The sequence below is a fragment of the Planococcus citri genome, chromosome 3 (assembly GCF_950023065.1).
Source record: "Planococcus citri chromosome 3, ihPlaCitr1.1, whole genome shotgun sequence".
Classification (NCBI taxonomy): domain Eukaryota; kingdom Metazoa; phylum Arthropoda; class Insecta; order Hemiptera; family Pseudococcidae; genus Planococcus; species Planococcus citri.
This window is the reverse complement of record NC_088679.1, coordinates 32,394,628-32,421,490: the sequence shown is the minus strand read 5'-3', so window position 1 is coordinate 32,421,490 and position 26,863 is coordinate 32,394,628. Positions and strand designations below refer to the sequence as shown.

The 26,863-nt window shown below is 33.5% G+C and overlaps 2 protein-coding genes across 5 annotated transcripts in view; one reads left to right on the top strand and one right to left on the bottom strand.

The window, feature by feature from the left end:
- The window catches only part of LOC135840376 (neuroligin-4, X-linked-like), a 382,893-nt gene that overhangs the window by 325,593 nt on the left and 30,437 nt on the right, over window positions 1–26,863 (top strand). For all 3 annotated transcript variants that reach the window (XM_065356875.1, XM_065356876.1, XM_065356877.1), the window contains exons 3-5: window positions 15,984–16,181; window positions 16,260–16,538; window positions 24,385–24,655. In XM_065356875.1, the coding sequence (XP_065212947.1) occupies window positions 15,984–16,181; window positions 16,260–16,538; window positions 24,385–24,655 (748 nt within the window). The remainder of the gene's footprint in view (window positions 1–15,983; window positions 16,182–16,259; window positions 16,539–24,384; window positions 24,656–26,863) is intronic.
- Window positions 2,422–6,082, bottom strand: LOC135841049 (uncharacterized). Of its 2 annotated transcripts, none has more exons than XM_065357836.1 (2): window positions 5,888–6,082; window positions 2,422–4,375 (listed from the first exon to the last, which is right to left on the bottom strand). In XM_065357836.1, coding segments are annotated over exons 1-2 (1,212 nt in total). In that variant the 5' UTR covers window positions 5,890–6,082; the 3' UTR covers window positions 2,422–3,165. The 2 variants fall into 2 exon arrangements, with proteins under 2 accessions (XP_065213908.1, XP_065213907.1); XM_065357835.1 differs by lacking the exon at window positions 5,888–6,082 and adding an exon at window positions 4,975–5,224.

The window sequence follows — 26,863 nt, the reverse complement described above, 5'->3', positions numbered from 1 at the left end:
TGAAGCTGAACTGGAAGCTCCAGAACTGTTGAAAAAGACCAAAAAACTGTTTCAAATCGATTTCGAATACGATAGGGAAGCTATAAATAGGTGAGCCTCCCATATGAAGCAAAGAGTGAGGCGTAAACATTTTTTTAAGAGTAGCAAAACAGTTAAAAGATCGAAAGAATAGAGGAGGCAGTTTCAAAAATATTGTTTCAATTTTTTCTCTTTTACTCAAATTTTATGTACTTCACTTGCCAGCTCTCATTGCGTTCATTGGCTTTATTTTTTTGCTCTCAAAAATGTTTTTCTCTGTTATTTTCATATTTCTAACTACGATCTAAAAAATCGGTGGATACCATCGCTATTTCCTGCGGAAATGATTTAATCAAAATTGATAAAAAAAAAAAAAACGATGTAATTACGTAAAAATTCGTTTGCTGACGATTAAATAATCATTTTTCAAATACCGTACTAAGTATTGATAACAACTATGAAAAACAAATTATTTTATGTAGTCATAATGAACATTCGATAAGCACTTACCTATTCGTGAAACAAAATAAGTGCGATAAATGAAACCAATCCTTTTATAAACGGTTTTTGTATACTTATCTTATGTGACAACTTCTCATATTACTTTTCATTTAAAAAATACACTTATGCACGTGTAAGTTCACAAAGACTGCAAAACAGTCTTGATGGGGCTGGAGTCGAAAACACAGAGACAAATTGAAATTGACTTACCTATAGCATACCCATCATTTCCAGCATCTACCTGTATAGGTACCAGTGATTAATAGAAAGAGAAAAGGCATTTTAATACTACGTTCAAAATAAAATTCGTCGACGCCAAAACAACACAGTATTTTACTACGTAACACCTCAAATAACACATTTCTTTATTGAGTATTTCGAGAGTAATATCACATTTCAATTTTCAGTAGAAGAAGTTTATAGGTATATGGTATATGGTTCCCATCTGATTGGATAAAAAGTAAAAAGTAAAAAAAAAAACCATAAGGTAAATATCAAAAGAAAAAAGATCACGTTTTCAAAACGAATTTTAATTATGGTCCGGACACTCTGCAAACCAGTACAAAAGTACACCCAGACACGCGGCGTATTTGAGTAATGAAATTTACCCGAGCATGCTTAATTATATGATGTAGTGAGTCAAAAGGGAACTTTAATAAATGGACGTCGTCGACGGTGTAATTTGAAATTGCGTTTAAACGCGTGAAATAGTATCTTTTTTTTTCTGTCTCAATACAGAGATGCTCTTAAGATGAAAGAAAAAATCGATTAATAAGCTTTTCACAGTTGTTCAGGTGGCTCGTTGGAAACGTGTTGGATCACGCGAAACATTAGTCTACCTACGGCTGTTTCCATTTAGTGTGAAGGTCTTTCCCAAGCTTATGACCATACGGAGTACTAGTGATTTGTGATATTTTTGCAAAGTTTTCGAATGCATTGTTGAAATATTCTGTTGCGAAAATTTTGAGTATTGCTGACTTTTTTTTCAATCTCAAGAAATATAAATCAGTCGATTTTGTTGCATAATTATATTTTATGACGTAGAATTTTTTTTTGTAAACTGATTAGTAAAAGAAATTTTCCTCTGAGGGACTTCTTCATGGCGCTTTTAGCAAAAGAAAATGCAAACCCCGTGCAGCTGTAACAGTGTGTGTAGCTTAATTTGAAAAAAAAACTCATTAAAAATCACTATACAACAATTAATCTGAAATCTTTTTTACGTAATCGTCAACCAACGTTTTCTAGATCACCACCCAAAACATTTAAAAACGCGATAAAATTAATCTGTACCTACAAAATTTCAATTAGCCACCCACAAATATAATTCAGCACTAAAAACTCTTCAAATCCAAAATTAGCAAGAAAAAAATCACCACGAAGAAACTCATTTAAAATCACAGAAGTTTCAAAGTGAATTTAAAAAATAAAATTCAAAATTATTGCAGGAAAATATAAAGGAAAAAAAGATCATTCGATTACTACAAAATAACTTATTCGAAAGCAACATTAATCGTTCATTCATCACAAAAAATTACACTATTCTGAAATCACCCCCAAAAAATTCATTGAATTCAACTCTAATGAACTCATATAAATAAAACACAAAAACATTCCTTTTTCCCCAAAAAATTTTGAAATTACAAGAAAAAAAACATTTGAAATCAACTAAATCAAAAATCAAATTCTATTAATGCATCAAAATCACAAAAAAAGCTCCCAATAAAAATTACTAGGTACACATAAAAGTAGGTAATCAAAATGACAGTGAAAAAATAAAAAATGCACTAAAAATAATTGTAAAAAAATTCATTCAGAATCACCACATAAAAAAAGTCATATAAATACTTACATGAAATTACTAAAAAAAAAAAAAAAAAAAAAAAAAAAAATGAAATCTACACAAATCAATTAGGTATCACAAAAAATTATAAATTGAAAAAAATTAAATTAATCACTAAAAAATGTAATTTTAAATCATCTTATAAAAATTCATTTTGAATCAACACAACAAAAGTTATTCTACATCATTATGAACAAATTCTCTTAATTAATTACAAAAAATTACAAGAGCAATACTTATAATGGACTTCAGAATTCTAGTCATTACTGAAGTGGGTAAACAAATTCTGGAATATGAATACCTCACTACATGTATATACATAGGTACTAACAAAGTAACCCATCACTAAGATTCATTATCAAACCTAACCCTTTTGAGGTAGGAAGAAAGGAATACAAAACTTGTAACATAATGAGGGGTAATAAAGATAAAAGAATAAAATCCAATTTTAAAAAATGTTCTAAAATCTTACAGAAGGTAGTTAATATTCGTATTTAAATAAAATCTCTACAAATAGTTACACATTTCAGTATGAACTTGGCCTAATAGCCTGTGATACATTTTTTATATATGTTCTAATTTAAAAGAAATACTCACCTATTTAATATTTGCTTACATTTCAATAGGCCTACACAAAACTGTAGTAAACTAAGCAAAGAAGAATGTTGTTTATTCAAATCATCTCCATTACATTAGACATTTTATGAAAATAAACATTTTTACAACGCGAAAATGAAAAAAAAAGTGCTTATTGTTTTCTTGGTTAAAGTACAACTTATACTTGATTTGATACTATTTACTTATCATTATCTTGTCATGCGCACTTGGGACATACTAACACTATCAGGAAAACGACGAATAAAAACTCGATTCATATGCCCCCGAAGAATGTTGTAAAACGAGTGGTTTTTCTTACCCAAACTAATACATAACAATATACCATATGCTGTTAACAAAAAGCATACGACTATACCGATAGAAGGGCAAAGGTTATCCAAGAAAATTAAGAAAGAGCTTAGAACCCAGAATGCGCCAGTAATACATAATAATTTTGCATAAACTATGTACCGATAACGTCTCTTCTTCTTCGAGTTATTCATATCTGCATCGCCAACTTCTATAAGAAGTGATCGAAAACGAACGCAGATGTGCACAAATGGAAGTATAATACACATGGCTAGGACAACTGTAACCGTTAGATTTATTGGCGATGATGAATTTTGATCGACCACGAAATCAGCCCAATATAGCAACGTGTCGTTTATGTTAGTGTTATTAATTTTAGGACAACGTAGAAAACTCATTAGTGTGTCATTGTTGGTTGACTGCGTGATGTCGGGTTGGTTTGCGTTCGGGAACGGACAGAAAGAAGAATTAATCGGCATTAATATCGGCGTAATCCAGGCGAAGCAGCATCGAATTAAGTAGTCCATCTGACGTCGTCTCTTCGACTGATTAGAATCAACTTTGTAATCTTTGAATCTGATGAAGCATTGCCAACATTCGTACGTTATGAAGCACGACCATAAGAATAAACTATAAACACTATATTCTATGATTGTTTTGGCTACCCGTGAATATATATCTGTATTGCGCTCTAATGGTGGTACATTCAAGAGGATAAACGATATTACAGAAGCAATGTACAAGAATAACAACGTAACACAATATGAACTTGTGATCTTAAGCAGTAAAGTTTTCGGTCCCTTTTTTTTAAAACTGGTTCTCAAGTAGGCTATAAGGAAGCCTGAGGAAGTTAAAGCCAATAGAAGTAATATCAAAGCCAAGCATAATCTCATTGAATCGATCTCCTGCTGGATCACTGTAACTGTTGGAGCTGCAGTAGATGTCGTCGTGGCGCATGTTGAATTGTTTACAGATGGATCACAGAGTATTGTGCCATCAGACGCGATAGTACTTACATTGCTTTGCAATGAACTTTCACTTGTGTTTGGTAAGTTGTCACCCGATAATGAGGATATCAGCAGTAATAGGAAAATCGTTCCGTGTTGATTCCTGTAATCATTTCGATTTGTTCATCTCTATTTTGAAGAAAAAAATCAATGATCAACACGTCTTCCGACAATTAATCTGTCAAAAGTTTTTCTATCCCTTAAAATTGCCCCCCCCCCATAACAATCGATTACCATTAGCTATTTTCAAGACGATTTGGAGCCTCCAGAAAAAGTTGACGTTTCTCCAGCGACTTCAAATCGTTCAGGGAGTCGTTGCAATCAACTTCGACGGCGTAAAACTTAATCCTATCATGAGTTGGACATCCCGAATCGATTTAGGCGTGTGAATAGGTAAGAAGTGTATTTTGATTTTCGCTCTAATTAGAAACTGGACATTTTTTTTAAATCCAAAATTGTCAACGTCAGCGTCACCTCGAACTAGAGATTCACATATCCTAATTCATTCAAAATGTTATGACAAGATTACATTTTCAGCTGCTACAGTTCATTCCAACACATCTCTTGAGCGACTTGAAATTGCTGGAGGCTCCAGATCGGCTCAAAAATAGTGGAAATCAATTTTAAAGATGATTTTTCTTACAAAAATCCACTTGCAGATCTTTATCCCTATATTTACTTTTTCTGTTGAGAATTACCTACCAATGGGCTATTTCTGTCATTTTCAAGCATTCACTAAAAATCGAAAAATCTGCTTCAGTGATTCAGAATTTGGTCCTGAGTGAGGAGCCAAATTTCTGCTCAAATGGGATAGGTAAACGGTTAGTGCCTTTGTTCCTTTTTTCGATGTCTTTACAAAAAAAATCGGAATCCATGTCTTTTGAAAATTTCTTTTTTTGAAAATGGCTCCTGGAATTCCGTCATTATGAAATGCCAGACGAACTAAGCACAATACTCACTACCCATTAGAGTAAATGAATACAAAAAAAAAATCAAAGTATGTCAAGTACCTTTGAGAAGCGTAGGCATGTTTATTAAGATGGATCGTCAAAAAAAAAAATTTGACAGATTTTGATCAAATTCAGCTGTGATCTTCAATTTGAGTTGAAAGTTACTCATAAAATTTTTTAGCTCCAGAGGTGCTCCTGGAGGGGAGCAATGTTTCCTTAATTTTAGGAATAATAATATCTTTCAATATTTTGACATGACTAATGCGAAATATTTGCCAAGAATAAATTTTCAAATCACGAGTTCATCTAAAAATAAGCGATTTGCAAATTTTCAACCGATCAGTAGAGCCCTAAAAAAGATCTTGGATTTTGACGGCAATAGCATAGATCGACGCAGAATCTCAAATAATCTCATTTGAGACTTGGCCATTTTTCTCAAAACAGGTTGTGTAGCGACAGGAGCGAAAAAACACAATTTTTTCGAAAATGCATCCTCTTTGGGGGCCCAAATCTTTCCTCCAAGGGCACTTCCGGAGCTAAAAAAAATGAATGTCTCTGCTGGATTTGGTCAAAATCCGCCACCTTTTTTTGGCGATCCGCCCTAATGCTTATATATCTAAGTAGCTATAGGTAGATACGAATACTAATAGGTCTGATTCACTCACATTTTGAATTGTTTGAATTGATATCTGTTCGAAGAATTTTCGCCAATTTTCACCAACGTCAACCTTTACCGAACTTTACATTTTAAACTGATGTACCTGTCTAACTATTACAAAATATCAGATGCATGGTAATACCTAACTCCTTTCCTAATGCGAGTGAGCAGGATATTATTCATTTTTTCAGCGGAAATACTTCGATAAAGATGATATAATTTTGATATGCTATCTAGATATATTTAGCCATTTCCATTTTCATGATGTAGGTACTAGGTAGTAGGTATTAGATGAGTGGGTACCCAACATTATATTACTTAAACCGATTTCCTCGCTGGTATCTCAAATGTGTTTTTTGTCCAGCAACAAAAAAAATTAAAAAATTTCTGCTCTTTTCATTATTTTTTTTTTTAAATTGAAGAATCCAAAAATACACTGAAAGCTGCAGAGTGACGTAAAAACTATCCTTAATCGATTCAAGAGGTCGAAAGTGGATACAGTTTGAAGCTAATTTCACCATCATCATGGAACTTTGGCTTGGCAGGAACTAGAAAGTTTGATCTGTCGAAGACTGAATGGAAGAAATGCTCGCCAATATGTCTTTCAGTGAGAAGGTCAAAAATAGAATACAACTAAATTTTGGCCAAGTTTGATTTTTGACTTTTTCATGGTAAATGAGGCTGATTTGAATTTTTTTAAATTCTTCAAAAATCCTAAAATGAAATTCAGCATTTAAAATTTAGCTTAGTAGCGCATTTTTAGATGTTGTTTGATTTTTCTGAATCTATTTTTTTAAATTTTCTTTTGGTTGGGATACTTCTCCCTTGCAAAGATAGTCCCTTTCAGTCAATTTTTCTATCCTCATATTTGTATTCACTATTTAGCCTGCTAAAATTACACCAAATGTTCATCCTGTCGTCCCTATGATGATTCAACTGAATTTCGTGCATTCTGGGATTTATTGAGTGACTCGTTTATTCACACATTTTTGGTTAAAAAAATCAACTGAGGAATTTCTTATTTTCGTATTTTTTAATCAATATCTCAAAAAATCTTTCATTTAAATTCATTCCAAAAAAAATAAATAAATATTTGTGTTATTTTAAAGAGTACATAAATAAGTGCACGTGCATATTAAAAAGTACGCAGTGATGAGCTATGCTCTAAGAGTGAAATATTAGTACAAACACATAATGTATGTACCTACGACCTACGTATGTATTAAAAAATTTACTTACATTTTGGAGCGTTTCCTGCTGGAAAAATGTTCACATTTCATCAGCCTCGAGCTCAATCGCACATCACAGTCTAACTAATACTCATAAATTTTTTCAATAAAATATGGGCTGTTTCATTGTTGCAAAGAGTAAATTATCTGATAACATCAGTTTTGATTCGGGTGATTCAGGTTGTTATTCATTTCTAACGGAATGGGAATCGACAATTTCATGAAATAATTTAAAACTGTGAACGTCCAGAAACGATGTAGTCATGTATGATGTAAACTTCCTTTTTTTTTTATCCAGAAGACTCCGTAGCATATAAAAATTATTGAAATGTGACGGTAAAACGTTTCCTAAAAGATCTAGAATTCATAAAAACTCCAATTATATTGTTTCACTAGAACTTCATTAACAATTATAGAGTATAGGTATGATCAAATCTTAATGCTGGGGACAAGGTGGAAAGTTGCAGATATTTAAGATACATGTTGACCAACTATCAAATCCTACATATCACCTCCAGATGCATGACGAATTTTAACTCAGAGGGCCAGTTAAGGTGAGCTCCAGGGATAAGCTAGAAAGAAGCTGGTTGGAGTTTAAAAGTTTAAATCCTCAATGGACACATACTTAGTAATTGGTCATCTTTTAACATTACATACATAGTTACTATTAAGAACATCCTGGCCTTGGCCCCTCAAAAGCGTGGATCTCAAGACGTTTTCTGGAGTAACAAGTTTCACTTCCAAACTAAATCGAATCATCTAAGTTGATATAGCTTCGACTCATAGCCTATGTTCTTAGGAATCTGAAATGTCCAAAATAGACAAAAATAAACATCTGGCACCACGAAACAAATTCCCAAAAAACTTTGATTGCTGAGATCAAGCCAAGATTTGTCATCGAGGTATATCTTCTGACATTGTCTATGCATCATGAAAGTAAATACCTATTAGATTAATTGATTTGTTTGTTATCCTCTTTTTTCTTCACTTCTCCAATGTTACATTTTGTATGTTCATTTTGACAGTAGAAACAAACGATGTGATTGGGAAATGTTGGCGTTTATTCGAATACGACGGGTAAAAAGGGGAGAATTACAAATCAGTATTTAGGCATGTAGGCCTAGATATAAAATAGTTCGGCGTTTATTTTTCATTATCTGTTGTATTATAGTGAACCACCAACTTGGGGATACGATGTTTTCAATATTTTTTTGTTGTTTTGTGTTTTTTTTTTTTCAAAACGTGTACAAATTTTTAAACAAATTTATTGTTTATTTGTTCCCTTCGGGATGGTAAGGCGAATCGAGTCGAAATCGCGCATAATTAAACTCCGCGCTGTGTTTTTCAATCCTATAAGCTATTTACCGTTTTATAGCGTTTTATTTTTATTTATTAAATTTTACGATCATTGGGGATATATTTGCCCTATAAAATACGTTTTATTTCCTTCGTTTAATCAATGCTCGCGTTATCATTTGTTACGCCACGTTAGAATTTCGGCGCGAATTATAAATCTCGGTCTCGGGTGGCACGCGAAACCGAAAAACATTCGGAGGTGCGGGTGCTAATGAGGGGCGGAATATTAAAACGGATTTATTGTTACAGTTTAGCCACCCGCGCGTGTAGCGTGTAGCCTATCGAAGTGAAGAGTACGTCATCGAGATAAACGCTTCGCTTTATCATATTAGTGAAAATGCGTTCACGTGTGTGGATTCATTATGTCGTGTACAAAAGCCGAATTCGAATCTCAGAACTGGCAAGTGGCGGGTCAAAAATTCGAGGCAACAATCGGAATCGTCTCGTGGCTCTGATTACGTGCGGTGTTTCCAATTCGTTGTGTGGTTTTTTTCTGTACAGAAATCACTGAAATCAGAAAATATACAACGTATTTGTCGCTTGTGTCATTTTTTAATCATGTACATGGATTGTCGATTACATATTTTATTTTACTCGCGATATGACGCTTCTATCGGATAATTTTTTGGAATGATGGGAGCGCTGCACGATATCTCCGGAAATTTAACGTCACCGGAATAATACAATGTATATGAAATGCGCTGTAACGAGAAACAATTTTACGAATCATTATTTTTAAAACGATGTGACTTGTTCGGTTTTTTAATTTTATGAAAAATTGAAAATAAATTAATGAAACGATGAGTAAGTAAGCACTGAAACATCATGATAATGGAATGTTGATGTAGAGAGATACACTTCCTGTACAGTGGGGCCATGAGGGTATAGTTCTATTTTCTCAAAGTCGTATCAGAAATCAAATTAGAAACGCGGAGCTCAACTAGGAGAGCTTTATACTCGTACTTCGTTAACGCCAATTGACTCGAATTTTAGATTATTTTAGAATTAAATTCTGTTCGTCCCCACTTTTTTTTTTAGATCGTTTTCAAGGCAATCTAGAGCTTTTAATTGGAGTTCGCCTCTTCTACCCAAAGCACTGGAATTGTTCCATAGAGCGATGTAATCTACTTCGGCAACACCGAATTCAGTCTGATTTCGAGAATGCTCGTAGTAATTCGAATTTTGACCGAAAATCAACTTCAGAAGAAAGGGAAAATTTTTAAAAATTATCACACCCTCCAAAATGAGAATTCAAGGAATGCTGATTTGTAATGCTTCAGACCGAAAATTATCCATGATTCTTGAAGGAGCTAAAAGAAAAAAAATATCGACACAAGATCATTGTGACAGGGGTTTCCAAAAACATTTATCTAAATACATCTTTTTTTTCGAAAATCTTTTCCAAAACCGAAAGTCAGTCCGAGAGAGAGATGCATGATCCAAAATATTGTCAAAGTTCATTTTAAAATAGCACATTAACATTCACTGTAGGTCCCTCCTCCCCCTTTCAGGCAACTTAATCTCTTCCAAATGAAAGATTATATGTAGGTACCTACATAATATAGGACACTGACAAGGAAAATATTTTGACCGATAGAAACATTAATTTTTAAATGAAAAAAGGAAAATCGGAGGAACATCCAAAATACACCACCAGGCCAAATTTCAGGTGTTGAATTTCATTTTTAGATTTTTTGAAAATTAAATTTTTAAACGCCCAATTTTGACTGAAGTATTTCTGATGAAAAAAAAATCAAAATTTCAAGGAAGAAAACTAAATTTGTCTTGTGTTCTGGTCTCCAGAATCAATAATTGGTGATAGTTTTAAGCTATTCTGGACTTTCAGTGAAATTTTGAGATTTCAAATTTTGGAAAAATTGTTATTACATACCTAAATAAGGTAACATGGAATTCAGCATCTACAAACTAGAAACTAATATTTTTTTATGGGCCTTTTTTGACCTTTGAAATCAATATAGGTGATATTTTTTAGCCTTCTTGGGGCCTCCATCTGCTCTAGCAGATGTTTGAATTTTTTAACCCTCGGAAAAAAATGAATGAAATGTAAATTTGAACAGATAGAAACGATTTTTGAAAATTTGCGCTTAAATTGATCGAAAAAATCGCAGAGACAAAACTGGACTTTATTTTGGCTTTTTTTCGTGACAACTTTTCCAAAAGTGGGAAATCCAAAAATCTGCTGGAGGCTCCAGAATCATTCAAAACCACCGCATATCAATCCGAGGGATCAAAAATAAAGCATATGTGATTTGATTTCATATTTCTACCTCAATTTGATCAAATTTTGGTTTTTCGTAAAAAAAGAGACCAATTTGAATTTTTAATAATTTACCAAAAATCAAAAAAATGAAACTCAACATCTGAAATTTGACCTGGTGGTGTATTCAAGGATACTCTCTCAACTTTTTTCTATCAAGTTCAAAAAATTTTCTATTGTTTGAAATTTTAAGAAAAAATCGATGTTTTGACTTGAAGACTTTAAATTGGGAAAATCAACATATCAAGGCCATATTTTTCATTTTTCATTTTTTTTTTTCAAAATTGGGTGGTTATTGAGCCATTGAATATTTTCACTTGAAATATAATTGGGCATCTATTGAACAGTTAGTGCCATGCGCCCACTTAAACCTGAAAAACGACTCATTCAATTTTTTTTTGTCCATGTTCAAAAGGACGATACAGGACACTGGTGAAAAGTTTCAGAGGGATGCTACATACAATTTTTCAGCATTTCAAAAATAATTAAAATCAAGTTTTCTAGCTTTTTTTTCAAAAATTTGTGAAAATCTTGTCATTTTGTCGAACTATTAAAATATCATTCCACATTCGTCAACAACAACTTTTTTATTTTCCTAAATTATTCGGGGGAAGGAGGTGGATCGAAGATTAACTTTATTTTGAGTACAATGAAGTGAAATACCTAATTGAGAGAAATGGACACGTGTCAAAGTAGGTAAGAAAAGTTGATGGTGATGCAATAACAGTACGTTTGTGATCATATTAACTCATTTTGCTCATCAGTGTTTATTGAGAAGATTCAAATTCCATTTAATCAATACGTATAAAGATTTTTTCTTATTGAATAAAGTGAATTCAGGTACCTAAGTTACTTACTCTTTACAAAGATATAAATTGTAGAATACCCAACCAAAAGATATACCTATGTAGGTAGTCTTGATGGGTAGACTGAAGCAGACGGGGATGGGGTGGGGGTCTTAGGTCAACTTACTCAAAAGCAGATAGCTATATATAAATTGAGACCGCATTCACCGAGTGAAAGGCAAATTTCCAACTTTTCCACCTTTGCCATCGCATCGTTCAAGGATTCGAGAAATTTAACGTATTAATTAAAATCGGACTCTCGGAAGGAAAGCTTTCAATATCGAAAGATCTGAAAAAACGTTGTTCGAACCATTTAGCAAATTGAAAAAAAAATACTTGCGTAAAATTAACACAAAGCCTTCGACGGTATTACTATTTCAGTCAGCTATTTCATCAAAGTATCCATTCTAAATGCCAGTCAACTTTCATCTACACGGTAACAAGAGCCAAAAGAACAGGGATTTTTTTAATTACACTATTGACGTGCATCGATACATGAAAGTTACCGCTTACCGGCGCGAATTACTAAAATTCTCTAGTACACTAACCGAGTTTTCGAAATTAAAAGTTGAAAATGTTTCCTTTAACGTTTTATTTACTCACTATCGCCGTGTTTCGGTTCTCGAGCGTGGAATTCCGTATACTGTTCGACTCTTGAGGTGAAAGGAGAAGCTCGAGCAGGGGTATACATGAGAGACAGCAGGAGGCAAATGCACTACGACTAACATTTTTAACCGATTTCATGAACCGAGAATTTCCTAATTCCGAATCGTATATATTAAGATGCGAGGAGAAAATTAGGACTAAAACTTTCAACTGAAGGGGTCGATTCCCAGACTCGAAGTTTTATTCAAATTAACACAAATCCCAAGTTGGCCCAAAGAGTGACTTTTATACTTTCTTATTAGAATAAAATTTTATTACTTACATCTAATTCTCTAAAACTAAATACGTGTAATAAAAAACCACCGAATGTGCACGTAACCCTGGAGAATACTCATATCTTTAGTACACGAGTTAAAATAGGTACCTACCTAGTCTTATATAGCGTACAAAAAATCACCCAGACAACGTAGAAAAGCACAATAGCATTCTGAAGAAGATTAGGAAAAAAATATACATTAGAATCTGTGAACAAACATAAAACTTCAATCAAAGTCAAGGTTTTTCTTAAAGTATAAATGTAGTGTAGTCACCTCATTGGAAATTTTCGTAATTAAATTTTTTTGTTCTTCGGATTAAAACGTACACCAATCGCAGACACAAAGAAACGAAAAGTTGTACTCGTATTTTTGGCAAGCGAGTAAATTTTATCGCAAAATAGGATTTCTGATCAATTAATTCTTCTTTTTTTACCCTCTCGGTTTTCTTTGCCACGAAAGTTGGCCATTATTTTTTCAAAGAATGGTGTCTCACTAATGACAATGGAACCTCCTTTTTGATATTATTCCCCGTGGTAATTTTCTCAAATTATTTTTTTTTTCAAGCTCAACTGTAAACGTCAAAGTCTAATAAGGGCTTGGAGTTGTTTTGAGAAAATTAGTCTGATTTTTTACGCGAGTAATGTTTTTGATTTTTTTTTCGTAAATAAGATGAGTTTTGCTTGACTGTTAATGGAAACTGGAAAGCACAATTAATCATGGCGAGTAAAAATGATTTCAAAACATACCTACTTGACTTATTAGGTAGTATTTACCTGTAGTATTTTTTGAATACCTACTTATTCAGTGAGTGGTAAAGATAACGTGTGAATTTAGACATCTTCCGGTACTTAGAGTAAGTACTAAGTACATATTATTTGATCTGATTTCACATAATTACTGGTATGGTGAGCTCTCACTTACATTCTCTGAAATTCAGAAATGTGAAATAAATAGAGTAATTATTGATGCTCTGCTTAACAAAATAACTATGGCAATGATGGAATAAGTGTTCGCAATAGAGTGTCTCATACATATCACAGCTAAGCCTATAAATTGAATTAAATTTGAAATTACTGGCAATTTTTGGTAATTTCTGGTAATTTACTGGTAATTTTTGAAAAATTACCTGTAATTTTTGGTAAATTACTGGTCATTTACTGGTCATTTACTGGTAATTTCTGGTAATTTACTGGAAATTTCTGGTAATTTTTGGTAATTTCTGGTAATTTACTGGTAATTTCTGGTAATTTACTGGTAAATAACAGGTAACATCTTGGTGAATTACTAAAAACTTTCAATCAATTACCTACTTGTATGTGATTAGTGGGAAATAGGCCTTTGATCGCTAAGATTTGAAAATTCGGAGAAAAATAATCGTTGAGTTGGATTATTGCCTTTGACTTATTCTTCCAACTCCCACTGCAGGTACCTAATATGGTCCAGACGTCCAGAGATGGAAAAAATGATAATGTCTTGCGGCATATCGTTTGTTATGGTATTTGGGGGGTTGAGTTTGAATATCAACTTCGTTTTTTGATCCAACCCTTCCAACTTTTACTACATGCAGCCAAATTTGCTTCAAAGGTGAAAAAAAAATGATTCCATGTGAGTATCGTTTGTTAAGGATTTCGAAACGCTGAATCCGATTTTCAACACACTTACCCTGTACCCTAATTTGGTTCAAAAATTAAAAAAAAATGATGACACCTTGTGGCATATCGTTTGTTAGGTTTTTTAGGGCGCCGAGTCCGATTTTCGACTCATTTTTTTGATTATACCCTCCCACAGGTCCCTCTACTTGATCCAGAGGTGAAAAAAATTAAAATACAATGTAACATATCATTTATCGTGGTTGTTGAGGCGCTGAATCCGAATAACAAGTGAAGTTAGTCACTTCTACAAGACACCCTTTCTCTCCATTTAGGCAAAATGTACACCTCCTCAAATTCATTTATGCCATTTTGACTGTAAAAACGATTTCATTAGCCCGATAAAAATTTAAAAATTCCGTTTTTGTAGCTCACTAATAAATACATTTATGCCACCGCATAAGCAAGATATAAGCACCTTCTCAACCTTCTGAAAGCTTTGCTCTTTTCTCGTCATATTTTGCGTAAGAAATCATGCCAGATTGCCTGTTTTTCTTTGTTTTCAACATCATTATTATAACACATCGTCTTAGATAGCTACGCATCACGCATGCATCGAAAACCCCGCACCTAATAAGTACAGACATGGAGGCGATGGCAAAATAATTCATTAGAATTAATTAACTGCAGTCAAAAAGCCGTACGTACGAAGACAGTGAAACGATTTCACGTAGACGAATTTTAACTCTGTTACCTTGGGGGGTTCAGTAGTGTTGGTACCTGATATTCGACGAGAGAAAAACTTAACAATAACCAAAACGTTTTCTTAATGCTTTTAGCGACGACGAAATAATGCAACGCGAGACAATAAAATTAACGTAAAATAGCGAGAATAAAACAATTAATTCGAGTTATTTTACGATGCATTGAAATTTGAAAACGAAACAGCTAAAACGTAAATTCAAAAATTGGAGTACTTTTTTTTTTAAAAGCTATGTTTCGAAACAAAACTAAAAATACTATAACCGCTGGCTGCCGCGGCGTGTTTCCTTTTTTAATAGCAGTTCGTTATATAATCTAGAACAGGCTCGCTTCATAAATAGGCTTTTCGTCGGAGTCATTTTTCTCTCTCTCGCACAGTTTTTTTTTTGTTGTTTTCTTCAAAATTAAGTTACGCTTGTTAACGTTCTTTTTCAAGTTGCATTCATAATTTAGAAGGTTTTTATATCGTCGCCGGAGAGTTAGCCCAGATTCTCAACTCCATCGTCCATATGCGTGTGCGGGTTCGCGGCGCATTTGCGAAAAATTTATCGTTTTAGTCTTTTTTTTTTTTTATTTGTTCATTAACTCCTCGGTCGCATCGAGAGACATGTTGTGAATTTTTACAATTAACTAGAAGAATTATCAACCAATAAATTGCCAGTGCTGGATCGCTTTATGATTATGATTATTATCGTTGAGCACCCTCTTTTAAGAATTGAAAATCTGGTACCAAAGGGAAACTTCCTGCTTTTTTTGGACTCGTTTAGAACCAAATGGTTCGTGTTCATTCGTGACAATTGGCAATTAGTGATTTTTATTTCAAAATATTTTGCTGGGGGCTGATTTTTAATTCGCAGTTTAGGCACCTAATTAAAATTTTTAAAAAAAATAAAGAAATTATGGATGTATCGAAAAAATTAAAAATCAGTAATATTTTAACAAAGGAAAACATACATTATCAACAATATGAAATATTTAATTTAACATCAATATGGTTGATTATAAAAATTCCCCCATTTCCGAATCAATAATATTATCATAGAACATAGAAATAGATACGTCAAGCTGAGAGAACTCATGATTGAAGACCATAGTTGATTTTTTCCTAATGTATGTTTCAGGGTTTCTGAACACAAACACAGACGTACATCAAAAATCGCCATCAAATTACGGTTTAATGGACCAAATCGCAGCCCTACATTGGCTACAAGAGAACGTAGCTTATTTTGGAGGAGATCCTACGAACGTTACGGTGGCTGGGCATGGAACTGGTGCATCGTGTGTCAATTTTCTCATGTCTTCTACGGCTGTTCCTGAAGGTAAGAGAATATTTTGTTTTTTAAAAAATATTGATAAATTTATAGAAACGTAATATTACCTATTGATATTGTTTGCAGGGCTTTTGTTTCACCGAGCCATTCTAATGAGTGGTTCATCACTGAGCCCTTGGGCACTGGTCAAAGAGCCGTCGATGTATGCGAAACAAGTAGCTCAATCGGTAAACTGTTCCTTTCAACTGCCACATTTACAATTGCTCAAATGCTTAAGGGATCGACCACTTCATACGTTAATCGGAGCGAAGGTTCAAGTGCCCGAATTTAATACAGCTTTTGGACCTAATGTCGATGGTGTTGTGATAGACTTAGTGATGAACGATATGCGCAAGATGCCTTCTGGTAAGAATTTACGTGTCTCATAATTAGACCTACAAATACCTACCTAATTTTTCACTAAGTATTCAAAGCAGGCTCAACCACAAACATACGAATATTCAAGCAGCTATTATCTATTCAAAAAAACACCTACCCATGCCAGTTGATCTTGCTCTTCTGAGAAATTAAAAGGACAAATAGCCACTTGAAAATTGCTCACTATATTTTTATAATTTTGAAAATTGTAGAGAAAGCTAACTGTTACTCCTGTGGCTTGAAGACTAGGCAAACATGCAAACATGCACGTGATAAGTGTTGCCTAGCTTCTTTGATGAAAATTCTTGCTTTTATCCCGAAAGGAGGTTGGTCAAACTCTCTTGACTCTTTTTTCATTTTCATATTTTGTCATTTGATCACATTACAAAAGCAAATTTCCCAAGCTAGGAGTTGAACTGAGAAATTAGGTCGTTGAAAAAATAAAATGAATTCAAGTGACCATTATCACTTTGAAAATGAAGAACTCTCTCTATATCCTCAAAATAATTACCAGTTTTGATTCCTAAAGCCACGTTTAGAGAAGCAGATGAAACACCACTTGGCCAAGTTGATGGAAATTGACTATAAAATTTCATTACCTGAAAATTTTTCCCAATTTCCCTCTCATAATTTTTTTTATAATTTTGAAATTCAAAAAAAAATTGTCAAAAAAACTGAAATTTTTTACAATTTGAGTAAACAAAATTTTTAAGTTTCTGAATTAGAAAAAAAATGCTTACTCTGAATAAAATAAATTGAAAGAATATTCAAAAACAGGTACATCACAACTCAGAATTTCAGATTCTAAATTGCATGCATTTTTTTTCAATTTTTGGTAAATTTTTGAAAATCAAAGGGCCAAAAATGGAAAAAATTTGAAATTTTACTAAAATGATGACCTACATAGAAAGCCAAAATTTGATGTGTAAATCACCCCATTTTCAATTATGCCTCCCTCCTCTCCAAGATCACGAATGGCATGACAGAAAAAGTGATTTGAACGACAGGACATTCGAATGACAATAAAATATGGTATTTTAACGTCGACAATTGTTAATGATTGTTCAGCATGAAAATTTAGGTAATACAAACGACAATTCAATTTCATATAACGACAAATCCACATCCAAAAAAATTTTGATCGCAAAAAAAAATTATGCTTAAAAAAATAAATGATTCCTCGCCAAAACATTTTTTCCAAAAAACTACCTCATTTTGTAATGAAAAAAATTATCATGTTCAATGATTTTTCCATTAATTACAATCTTGCTTCTTACTGGTTTCTTTCCTTTGAAGGCCATTGTTTTTGTTTTCTCTGATGATATTCTCATATCATACTTTTCTGATGTCTTTGTTAGATTGTACATTGATCTCTGTAGGTCATCTTCTGTTTCGGCTAGTACTGCTTAATCATCTGCGAATAGTACTGTTGATATTTCCTGCCTTCTGTCTGTTTTGATTCCTTTTGGCTTCATTTTCTGTCATTCTTTTACCATGTGATCCATGTATGTACAATGTACATGTTGAATAAAACACATGACAGTGGGCATCCTTGGCAAACGCCTCTGTTTATTTCTGCTTGTTCTGAGAGTTGATTTCCAATTCGTACTCTATTCTATAGTGTTCTTATATACTCGTATGATGTTTATTACCTTTCACATTGTATATGTTATCTCTTCATTTTTTAGGACTTCAAACAGTTTTTTTTTTTATTGACCCTGTCATATGCTTTTTCCAGGTCTATAAAGCACATGTGTGTTTCTAGGTTGCATTTGATCCTTTTTTCCATCAGTAGTTTTACTGTATAACTTGTATCAGTGCATGATCTTCATTTTCTAAATCCGTTTTGACTTTCTGACAACTTTTCTTCTGCATGATCTGCCAGTTGTTTGTTTTTCCAGTAGGTATTTGCGCATATATCTTGTAGCAGGTGATGATGATGAGTAAACTTATTCCTCGGTAGTTTTTCAGGTTTGACATATCACCTTTCTTGAACAGTGGTATTACAATATTGCTGTTTTGAATTATTCAGGTACCTTTTCTTCTTGGTACATTCTATTTATGAATTCCAGCAGTCTTCTTTTAAATTCACCACTTGCGTATTTGTACAACTCTGTTGGTATGCCAGCTTCTCCTGGAGCTTTCGCATTTTTTGCTGTTTTCAAAGCTTTGTAGCTCTTTAAATGAAATTCTGTCTTCTGTTTCTCCAATTTCATCTTCTATCTTTGTATCTTGTGCATTTTCATTACTCCAGAGTTCTTCAAAATATTCCTTTGCAGGCTTTGCATCATTGATTTTAATTTTTGGCAAACCTACTCTTTCGTTGAAATTTGTGTCAATTCTCCAGTATGATCTTATACACCTTTGGTCGTAACTTGTATGTGTCATGCTCCAGGAATGTGATGAAATTTTCATAGCTCTCTCTCTCTCTGTAATTTCCTAGACTTTCTCTTGACTTTTGCCGACTGTTTTTGATATTCTAGTAGTTTTTCTTAGTTGCTAAAATTGTGGAAACGTTTCGTTTTTTTGGTCAAAATTTTCAAAAAATTTCAAAAAGTCTTTCTTTTTTCCAGAATTATCAAATAAATTTTGCTTTTTACAAAACTGTCAAAAGTTTTCCATTTTTTGAAAAAATTTTCTTTTGTGAAATTCCAAAATAAATAGTCCAAATTACTAAAAATTTATAGAAAGTTTTACTTATCTACTGTTTTTTTTTTTTTTTTTTGAAAAATGTTTGTTCACGTCAATAATATTTGGTTTTGTTTTATGATTACTACTCCTCTCGTCCCCCACCCCGAATCCATTGAATATAACTTCCGAGTCATCTTGAGCCGTTCTGGAGGCTCCAGCAGGTTTTTGAAAGTTGGAATTTTCACAAAATTGTATGCTCAATAAAATTGTAAAGCTGAAATTTATTTCATAATTATTCTGATTTCAACGTGCTGAGTCGATTGGGAGGTAGTTTTAAGCCATTCTAGAGACCCAGCCATATTTAGGAAATTCTCGATTTTCAATGAAATCAGCTTTTAGCAGGTATAAGTATGATAGGTGCTGGTCATTCACCTATAGCGCATCGATTGCATTCCATTTTTCCAAAATAGATTACTTCCAATTCGGAACCATAAGTACATACATAATTTATCCAGCATATTTCACAAATTGGAAATTTCAAAAAATCATCGCACTGCGGTGTCGTTTGACAAAAAAAAATTGAAATTTGGTTTATGCTGTACAATTTTGATCATGCCAAGTCAATTTTGAGATGGTTTCAAATCATTTGTAAGAATTGGGTCATTTGGGTCCCTTCTCGTACTTGGCAGGAAATGCAGTAATGGGATTTCTTGAATATTTAGAGTACCTACCTATTAATCGAATTGCATGATTTCGTTGAAGTTCGAGCAAAAATTCAACCACCTTTACATATTTTTACGTAAGCCTACTTACGTCCGTACTACGTAGCCATGTATGCAAAAAAAAAAGATTTTTTTGATACGCCACGTTTTTCTCAAAAATAATGATTCGTATTGCATCCTATTCGTCATCTCCGGTATACCTACTACGACGATATGTGCAATATTAAAATATTTTATTGCTTTTCGTAGGCTCGATTGAGCCACTCTTAGCGACTCTCATATTTCGTTACGTACACAGTTTTTCGCATACAGAAAATTCACTGGCTCGTATTTTCTGCTATTTGAAATTATTCGTTTCCCTTTGATGGAGTTTTACGACTCTCTAAAGCGACTCGTACCTATATTCTTTTCATAAACGTCACTTGCGCTCGGTACGTATATACGTACGTGGTGTTTGTATGAGGTTTTTTTGCCCCCGCTTCCATTCGTCCCCTCGCCCTCGCACATACAAATCTCGTCTCATCCACCGCGAACGCAACGGCAAGAATTTAAATCGCGATTGCGGAATTTCATTCGAATTTTAAACACTCGAAAGCATCGCTTAAGCTTTGTAGTGTAGTAGTTCTCGTCAAGAGACGGAATTTTTTTACCATACCGCCGTTATCGTGATCGTCGATGGTATGAAATTTATATTTGGCCAACCTCCCTCGTCGTCGTAAATTTCTGGCAAAAAATGTAAAAAATTGCAAGTGCTGTGCTTTTTTTTTCCTCCAACGCATGGCGGAAATTTATTATACAGAAACATGTTACCTATATATAGCTACAGCCTACCTACCCGTGTTCTTCAAGTTTTTCCAATATGTGTGCGTGTTGGGTTTTTTTCTCCGTGTTCCCTCCTCCCCCCTCTCTCGTATCCTTGGGTAGGTATTTCTTGTAGTATATCTACAACGTACGTAGTACATACGTACATACATACGTAGGGTGGATTTAATGAAAAAATAAAAACAATCGGAAATACTAGAATTTGTCTCGTTTCTGCGATGAAATTCTAAAACGTCGCGTCATATTTTCCCCATAACGGTGATATATTTTAAAACGATTTTTAAGCCTGTCATTTCCTGCGCTTTTAATAAACTCGAGCGCTGCAGAAAGCCTTTAATAAGTTTGATGGCAATTATTGAAACTTAGCCAAAACAGTGGGGTTCAAATTTTGTCAATTTTTCACCCTGGTAGTTAAAATGTGAAAAAGGAACATTTCTGCGAAGCAATTGAAAAAAACTTGATTCTCAACACTCCTCCATTTTATTAGGTATCTTCATTTTATGAAAATTCCTTATCTCATGCTGCAACGAAGCAAGAATTAATAAAAATACCTTCGTGGGGATTGAAGATGTTGCAAAAGTGAATCAAAACAAAACAATAACCATGTTTTCACCTTCGTAGTAGGCTATGCTCGTAAAATTTTTATAACATGTTTGAAATTTTCTGTTTTTGTTCTTTTTTTTCAAATTCTAGTAAGTAATAGCACAAAAAAGTGATCTATGGTGCTATTGGTGCTGAAAAAAATAGAAGAACGAGACTAAGACACACAAAATGTAGGGGCATCTGTTCCAAAAGCGAATTTTTGAAAATTCAATGATCATTTTTCGGCAATTTTTGATTTTCTTAAAAATTTTATAAGGGTACTTTATTTAATAGACTCAACGTAAATTTATCCTGAAACTAATATCAACTCACTCGAACCGAATTTCACTATTTCCGGCAATTCTGGAGCCTCCAGTGCGACTTTCAATTTCTACAGACAGAAGGCGTGAAAATTACCTTGAGCTGCTGTAACTTATTCCATTTTCAGGTGGACACCTCAAGTGCATTTCTTTGACCAAAAATAAGGAAAAAATTCAAACATTTTCTGTTCATAGAGAATTTTTAAAAATTGCACGAATAGTTTTGTGTCGTCTGAAATCAACTTCCAAAATCCGAATTTCGCTATTTCTAGTCATCTACGATTTTTGATTTTGAACATCAACTTGGGCAACTAAAACCCGAGTTGTGGCTTATTCTTGACCTACATATTTAATAAAAAATTCATCTTCATTTGACCCAATTTCCTGGCAGACACCTCAAGTTTGTTTTTTTATGCAACAATAAGAATTTATAGCTGGCCGAAGAAAAAATTAAAAAGTTTAAACATTTTCAATTCGAAAGGAAGTTTTTGAAAGCCTTGTCTGGTTCAAAACCACCACCCCCCCCCCCCACTAATCGAAATTTCACCATTTCGACTCATTTTGGAGCCTCCAGCGCGATTATAAATTTCTCCAGAAGGTGTGAAAATTAATTTGGGCAGCTTAAAAATCGAATTGTGGCTTATTATAGACCCACATGATGAATTTATCAGCATTTGGCTCGATTTCCAGAAAAGCACTTCAATTGCATTTTTTGACCATAACATCCTTTAATGATGATCAATGCTGGTCAAAGAACGCCCCTTGAGGTGTCCACCTAAAAATTGGATGGAATGAAGATAATCATTTCAAACAGGTTGAAAATGAATCACAACTCGATTTTTTGCTGGCCAAATTAATTTGCTCGCTTTCTGTAGAAATTTTGAAATAATTCTGGAGATATCGAAAATCACGCTGGAGCGTCCACAGTGACCGGAAATGTTGAAATTCAGTTTGCTATTTCTACTAAATAAATACGTATATCCCCCTCCCAACAAAAAATGAAAGCACAAAAAGCTGCAAAAAATGCTAAACATTGAAAAATCAATTTGGATAGCTGAAATATTGGTTATTGAAGTTTCAGACCACCCTTTGAGGCAGACATCTCGAGAGGTTCTCTTGATATCCTTATTACCTGCTCTGAATGTGTAATAATTAGGAAAACATCCAAAATTTTCAGAATTTGGGGTATCTCCCTCAATCTCCCCACGTCTTAGCAAAAGAAGTATCCCAACCGGCACACAATTTTTTGAACTGGACTGAAGAAAATCAAAAGAGGACCTGGAAATACACTATCAGCAGAAATTTTAGATGCTGAAATCCATTTTTTGATTTTTGAATATTTTTTTAAAATTTCAATTTGGCTCATTTTTTGTGAAAAAAATAAAAATTTTATCAAATTAACATGAACGGCTGAAATGTGATTCATGTCGTTCTTTTAACCTGCGAGTCGATTGATGATGGTTTCAAAACGTTCTGGAGCCTTCATCGGATTTTCAGATTCTACAATTCGAAAAAAAATCATATAAGGTAATGGGGTGAAAATGAAATTCAGCACCTATACGAGTGTAAACTTGGATTTTTTACCATCTTTGTGATCATTTCCGTCGATTTATATTTTTAAAATCATTTCATCTAAATTCGCTGGAGGCTCCAAAATAGTTTGAAACCATCACTAATCGACTCAGGTGGTCGAAAATAGAGCACAAATCAAATTTCAGCCTTTTTATGTCTATTCGATCAGATTTTGATTTTTTTCGTAAGAAATAAAGAGCCAAATTTAAATTTTCAAAAATTCGCCAAAAATTGACGAATGAAATTTTAGCACTTGAAATTTTCGCTTGTGGTGTATTTTTGGATACTCTTTCGATTCTATTTTGTCATGTTCAAAAATTATGTGCCAGTTGAAATAATTCTCATGTAGGGAGACTGAAGAACGCCACTGCTTTTTACGTCATTGTGGGTCAGTGAGTTTTTAATTTTCTTCGTGAATTTCAAATGTAACCTTTCATCCCGAAAAAAAAAACTTATTTTTCAAGATATTTTTTTGTTTTTTCTAGATGGCCTTTAGTTCAACCAACAATCTCTGTTTTGTAAAAAAAAAAAAAATTGAAATAATAACAATTCTGTATCAAACGATTCTTTCAATCGTGTTTCAAACACACCACTTAACTTGATTTTTTTTTAATACAAATTTTCGACCCAAAAATTTACCTGTTTCCAGTTCCATCGGCAAAAAATAAAGAAGCAGAAGACGAGATTTTAACGAGATGAACTTTTGCGATGAAACCCGGAAAAAGGTAGCAAATTGACGACAAAATTATTGGTAGAATAAACTGTAGGAGGTAAAATTTCTTCTCGTATTTGTCGGTTATTACCTCGTTGGAAAATATTGGCTTTTGATATGGCAGCCATCGAAGTTCGAACACGATAAAGAATTTTTCATTTCGTCAAAACAGCGAATATGTATATTGAACGCTTGTGCAAAAAAATTCTCCGCAGACGAGATTGAAAATTTACGTAAAAAGGAAAAATTTTCACCGTTTGAAATTGCACGCTATCGAGTCTGTCTTCTAAATACAATTTTTACTGGTTGATTGCGGCTGTGCATGGTGTACATCTTGCCGGAAAAATTGCTGCGAGACAATACGCATGTTGGTGGTTGACTACTCTGCGACAAAGATAAGGACGACGACGACGACGGTGGCAGCGGTAAACAAGTGGTAAAATATTTTTAATTTCGCTCATATCTTGTTACAGATTCTGCACATGTTGCGAATGTTGATTCAACTCATGAAAACGTGAAATGGCCTTTTTTCGGGCACTTTCCTCTGGGTGACTACGCCTCTACAATGTTAAACAATCCGGCAACCAAGCAAAAATTAATTTCTAAGTATTCGCGGTACGACTTGATGACGGGAATTGTACCAGCCGAGTCTTTTTTCATATTCACAAACGAAGACGTACAATACGGCATAGAACCAGAAAGAAGAGCGAAAATATTGAAGACGTTTGTGAAAAATACATACAGGTTTTTTTCTCGTTCTCTTATTTCTATACTAGTATACTTCGTAGTGTGTATATTGACGTGTTCGCTTATTTTTTTTCTCCCTTTTATTTCAAAGCGACTTTTTATTTCGCGAAGAGAAAAAACGTATGTACTCTTAACACGTGTGGGAATGACGGTACGCATGTCTGGAATTTCTTATTTGATAGGTTTTCTAAATTTATTTTGTCATTTTTAGTTTATTCAGTCGCGTTGTCGCGCCGTAAATTGTTATGGATTTTTATTCTGTGTACACCTATTCCGATATGTGACACGGTTTACCCTCAAATCAACCAATTTTCATCTCAAATCGAGAACGAAAGAAACGCGTAGCTGGTGAACTGCCGCGCAAGAGCCGAATTTTCCCATTTTTTCACAGGCAGTGTTGGAGAAGAATGAAGTTAATTGAAAGGACATATGTAGGGTTGATTTTGCGTTTGCTTGAAATTTGAAGTAAGCCTGTGGAAATTGTTTTGAAATCGCCGCACAATGATGGTGAAAGTTCGAAATTTTTTGGTTACCCCCTCCCCTCTTAAAAAAAACGTCATGTATCGATTTTTGTGAGAAAAAAATGGTAAATTACCTTTCTCAATTTTTTGGGGTAGTTACCTGTTTAAACGAAAACAATATTATTAATCACCTCCCCCCCCCCAAAAAAAACGAAAACAGCTAGAGATATTGTTGCAGATTGAAACCAAAAACTGAAAGAGTGAAACTCTTGTATTAGTCAAGAGTCCAGGAGAAGTAAACAGCTGATTCAATTTCGAAACCCAAAAATTGTCCGAAACATGGCTTGAAGCACTAAAAATTGATCAAGAAACACAATTTTTTTGGCCATTGCGAAAAAAAATTCAAGTTTGCCTAAGATATGATTAGGTACATCAAGGTTAATAACTCTGAAGTCTGAATTTATTTTTAAAATGTTGACCCGAATATAAATGACTTTGAAATCCGCTCTGAGAAATTCAAATCAATGAAGAAGTAGCTCCAAAATCAGAACCCCCCCCCCACCACCCTCACAAAAAAATGAAAAAAAATATTTTCCATTTTTGAGTGTTTTGTTTCTACTTTTGATAGTTTTTTTTTTTTTTTTTAGAAAGCGACGGTTACTGCTGTTCTATTGCCCAGGGTGTCCACAAGCCAGGAAAACCTGGAAAAGTCAGGGAATTTTGAATGTTTACAGCATTTTTTGCTCAAAAGTCAGGGAATTTTGTGAAACGTTACTTCAAACAGATTTTTCCATTTCTCATAATGAAAAAATTCACCTTCGCTTTGCTCAGGCAATTTTTTCGTTAGTTGGTTTTGTCATAAATTGCCGAATTCCCAGAAAGTCTTGTTTTTTGCAAAAATTGTTGAAGTCTTGCATTTTATCAACTACTTATGAGTTATGAGTATCATTTATAAATCTCGCTCTTTAGCTCCAAAATGTTTCGCTTTTTTGATAAAAATGGTCAAGAAAATCTGCCTTTAAATGAAATTATTGTGAAAGTCTGGTTTTCTGTCAAAAATAGCAAAAAGTCTCGATTGTATGTAGCCTAGATTGTCAAGAATTTTCTTTTTTTTTGCGAAAAAGATGCTAAGAATTGTGTTGTTTTTTGCATCTGAAAACTTCCACTCTTTTACAATAATAGTTCAGTTCTAATGTGTCGTTTTTTCAACAGAAATTGCTAAAAAAAAAAAAAAAACTTTTCTTCTGCTGAAATTGTCAAAAGTTTTATATTCATTGCCATGAATCGCAAAACTTCTCAATTTTTGGTCTAAAATTACCACAAAAATCTCTTTTTTCTCAATCAAAAAGTTGCCAAATATTTTGTACTTACAAGTTCAACTTTTTCGGCAAAAATTGGAAAAAGGAATTGCCAAAATGTCATGCCTTTTGCTGACATTGAACAAGTTTCTACGGTTTTTTTTTGATAATTTTTTTTGTATTTCCTATGTTTTGTCACTTTTTTGGTTACTTTTTGGTTACTTTTTTGAGCGTTTTAGGTTACTGAAGTCGCTTTTTTCGGGAAAAAAATGTACGAGCCTTGGAATTTCAAAAAACTATTGACTAAATTTTGAGTAATGTTGACATTAGATAAATAGATTCCTTCATGGAGTCGCCCTTTTGTTGGAATTGTAAATTTTCCAGAGCTTTTGTCTCACTTCACTCGGGTCATTTACCTAATGTTGACAAGATGAAAAAACGAAATG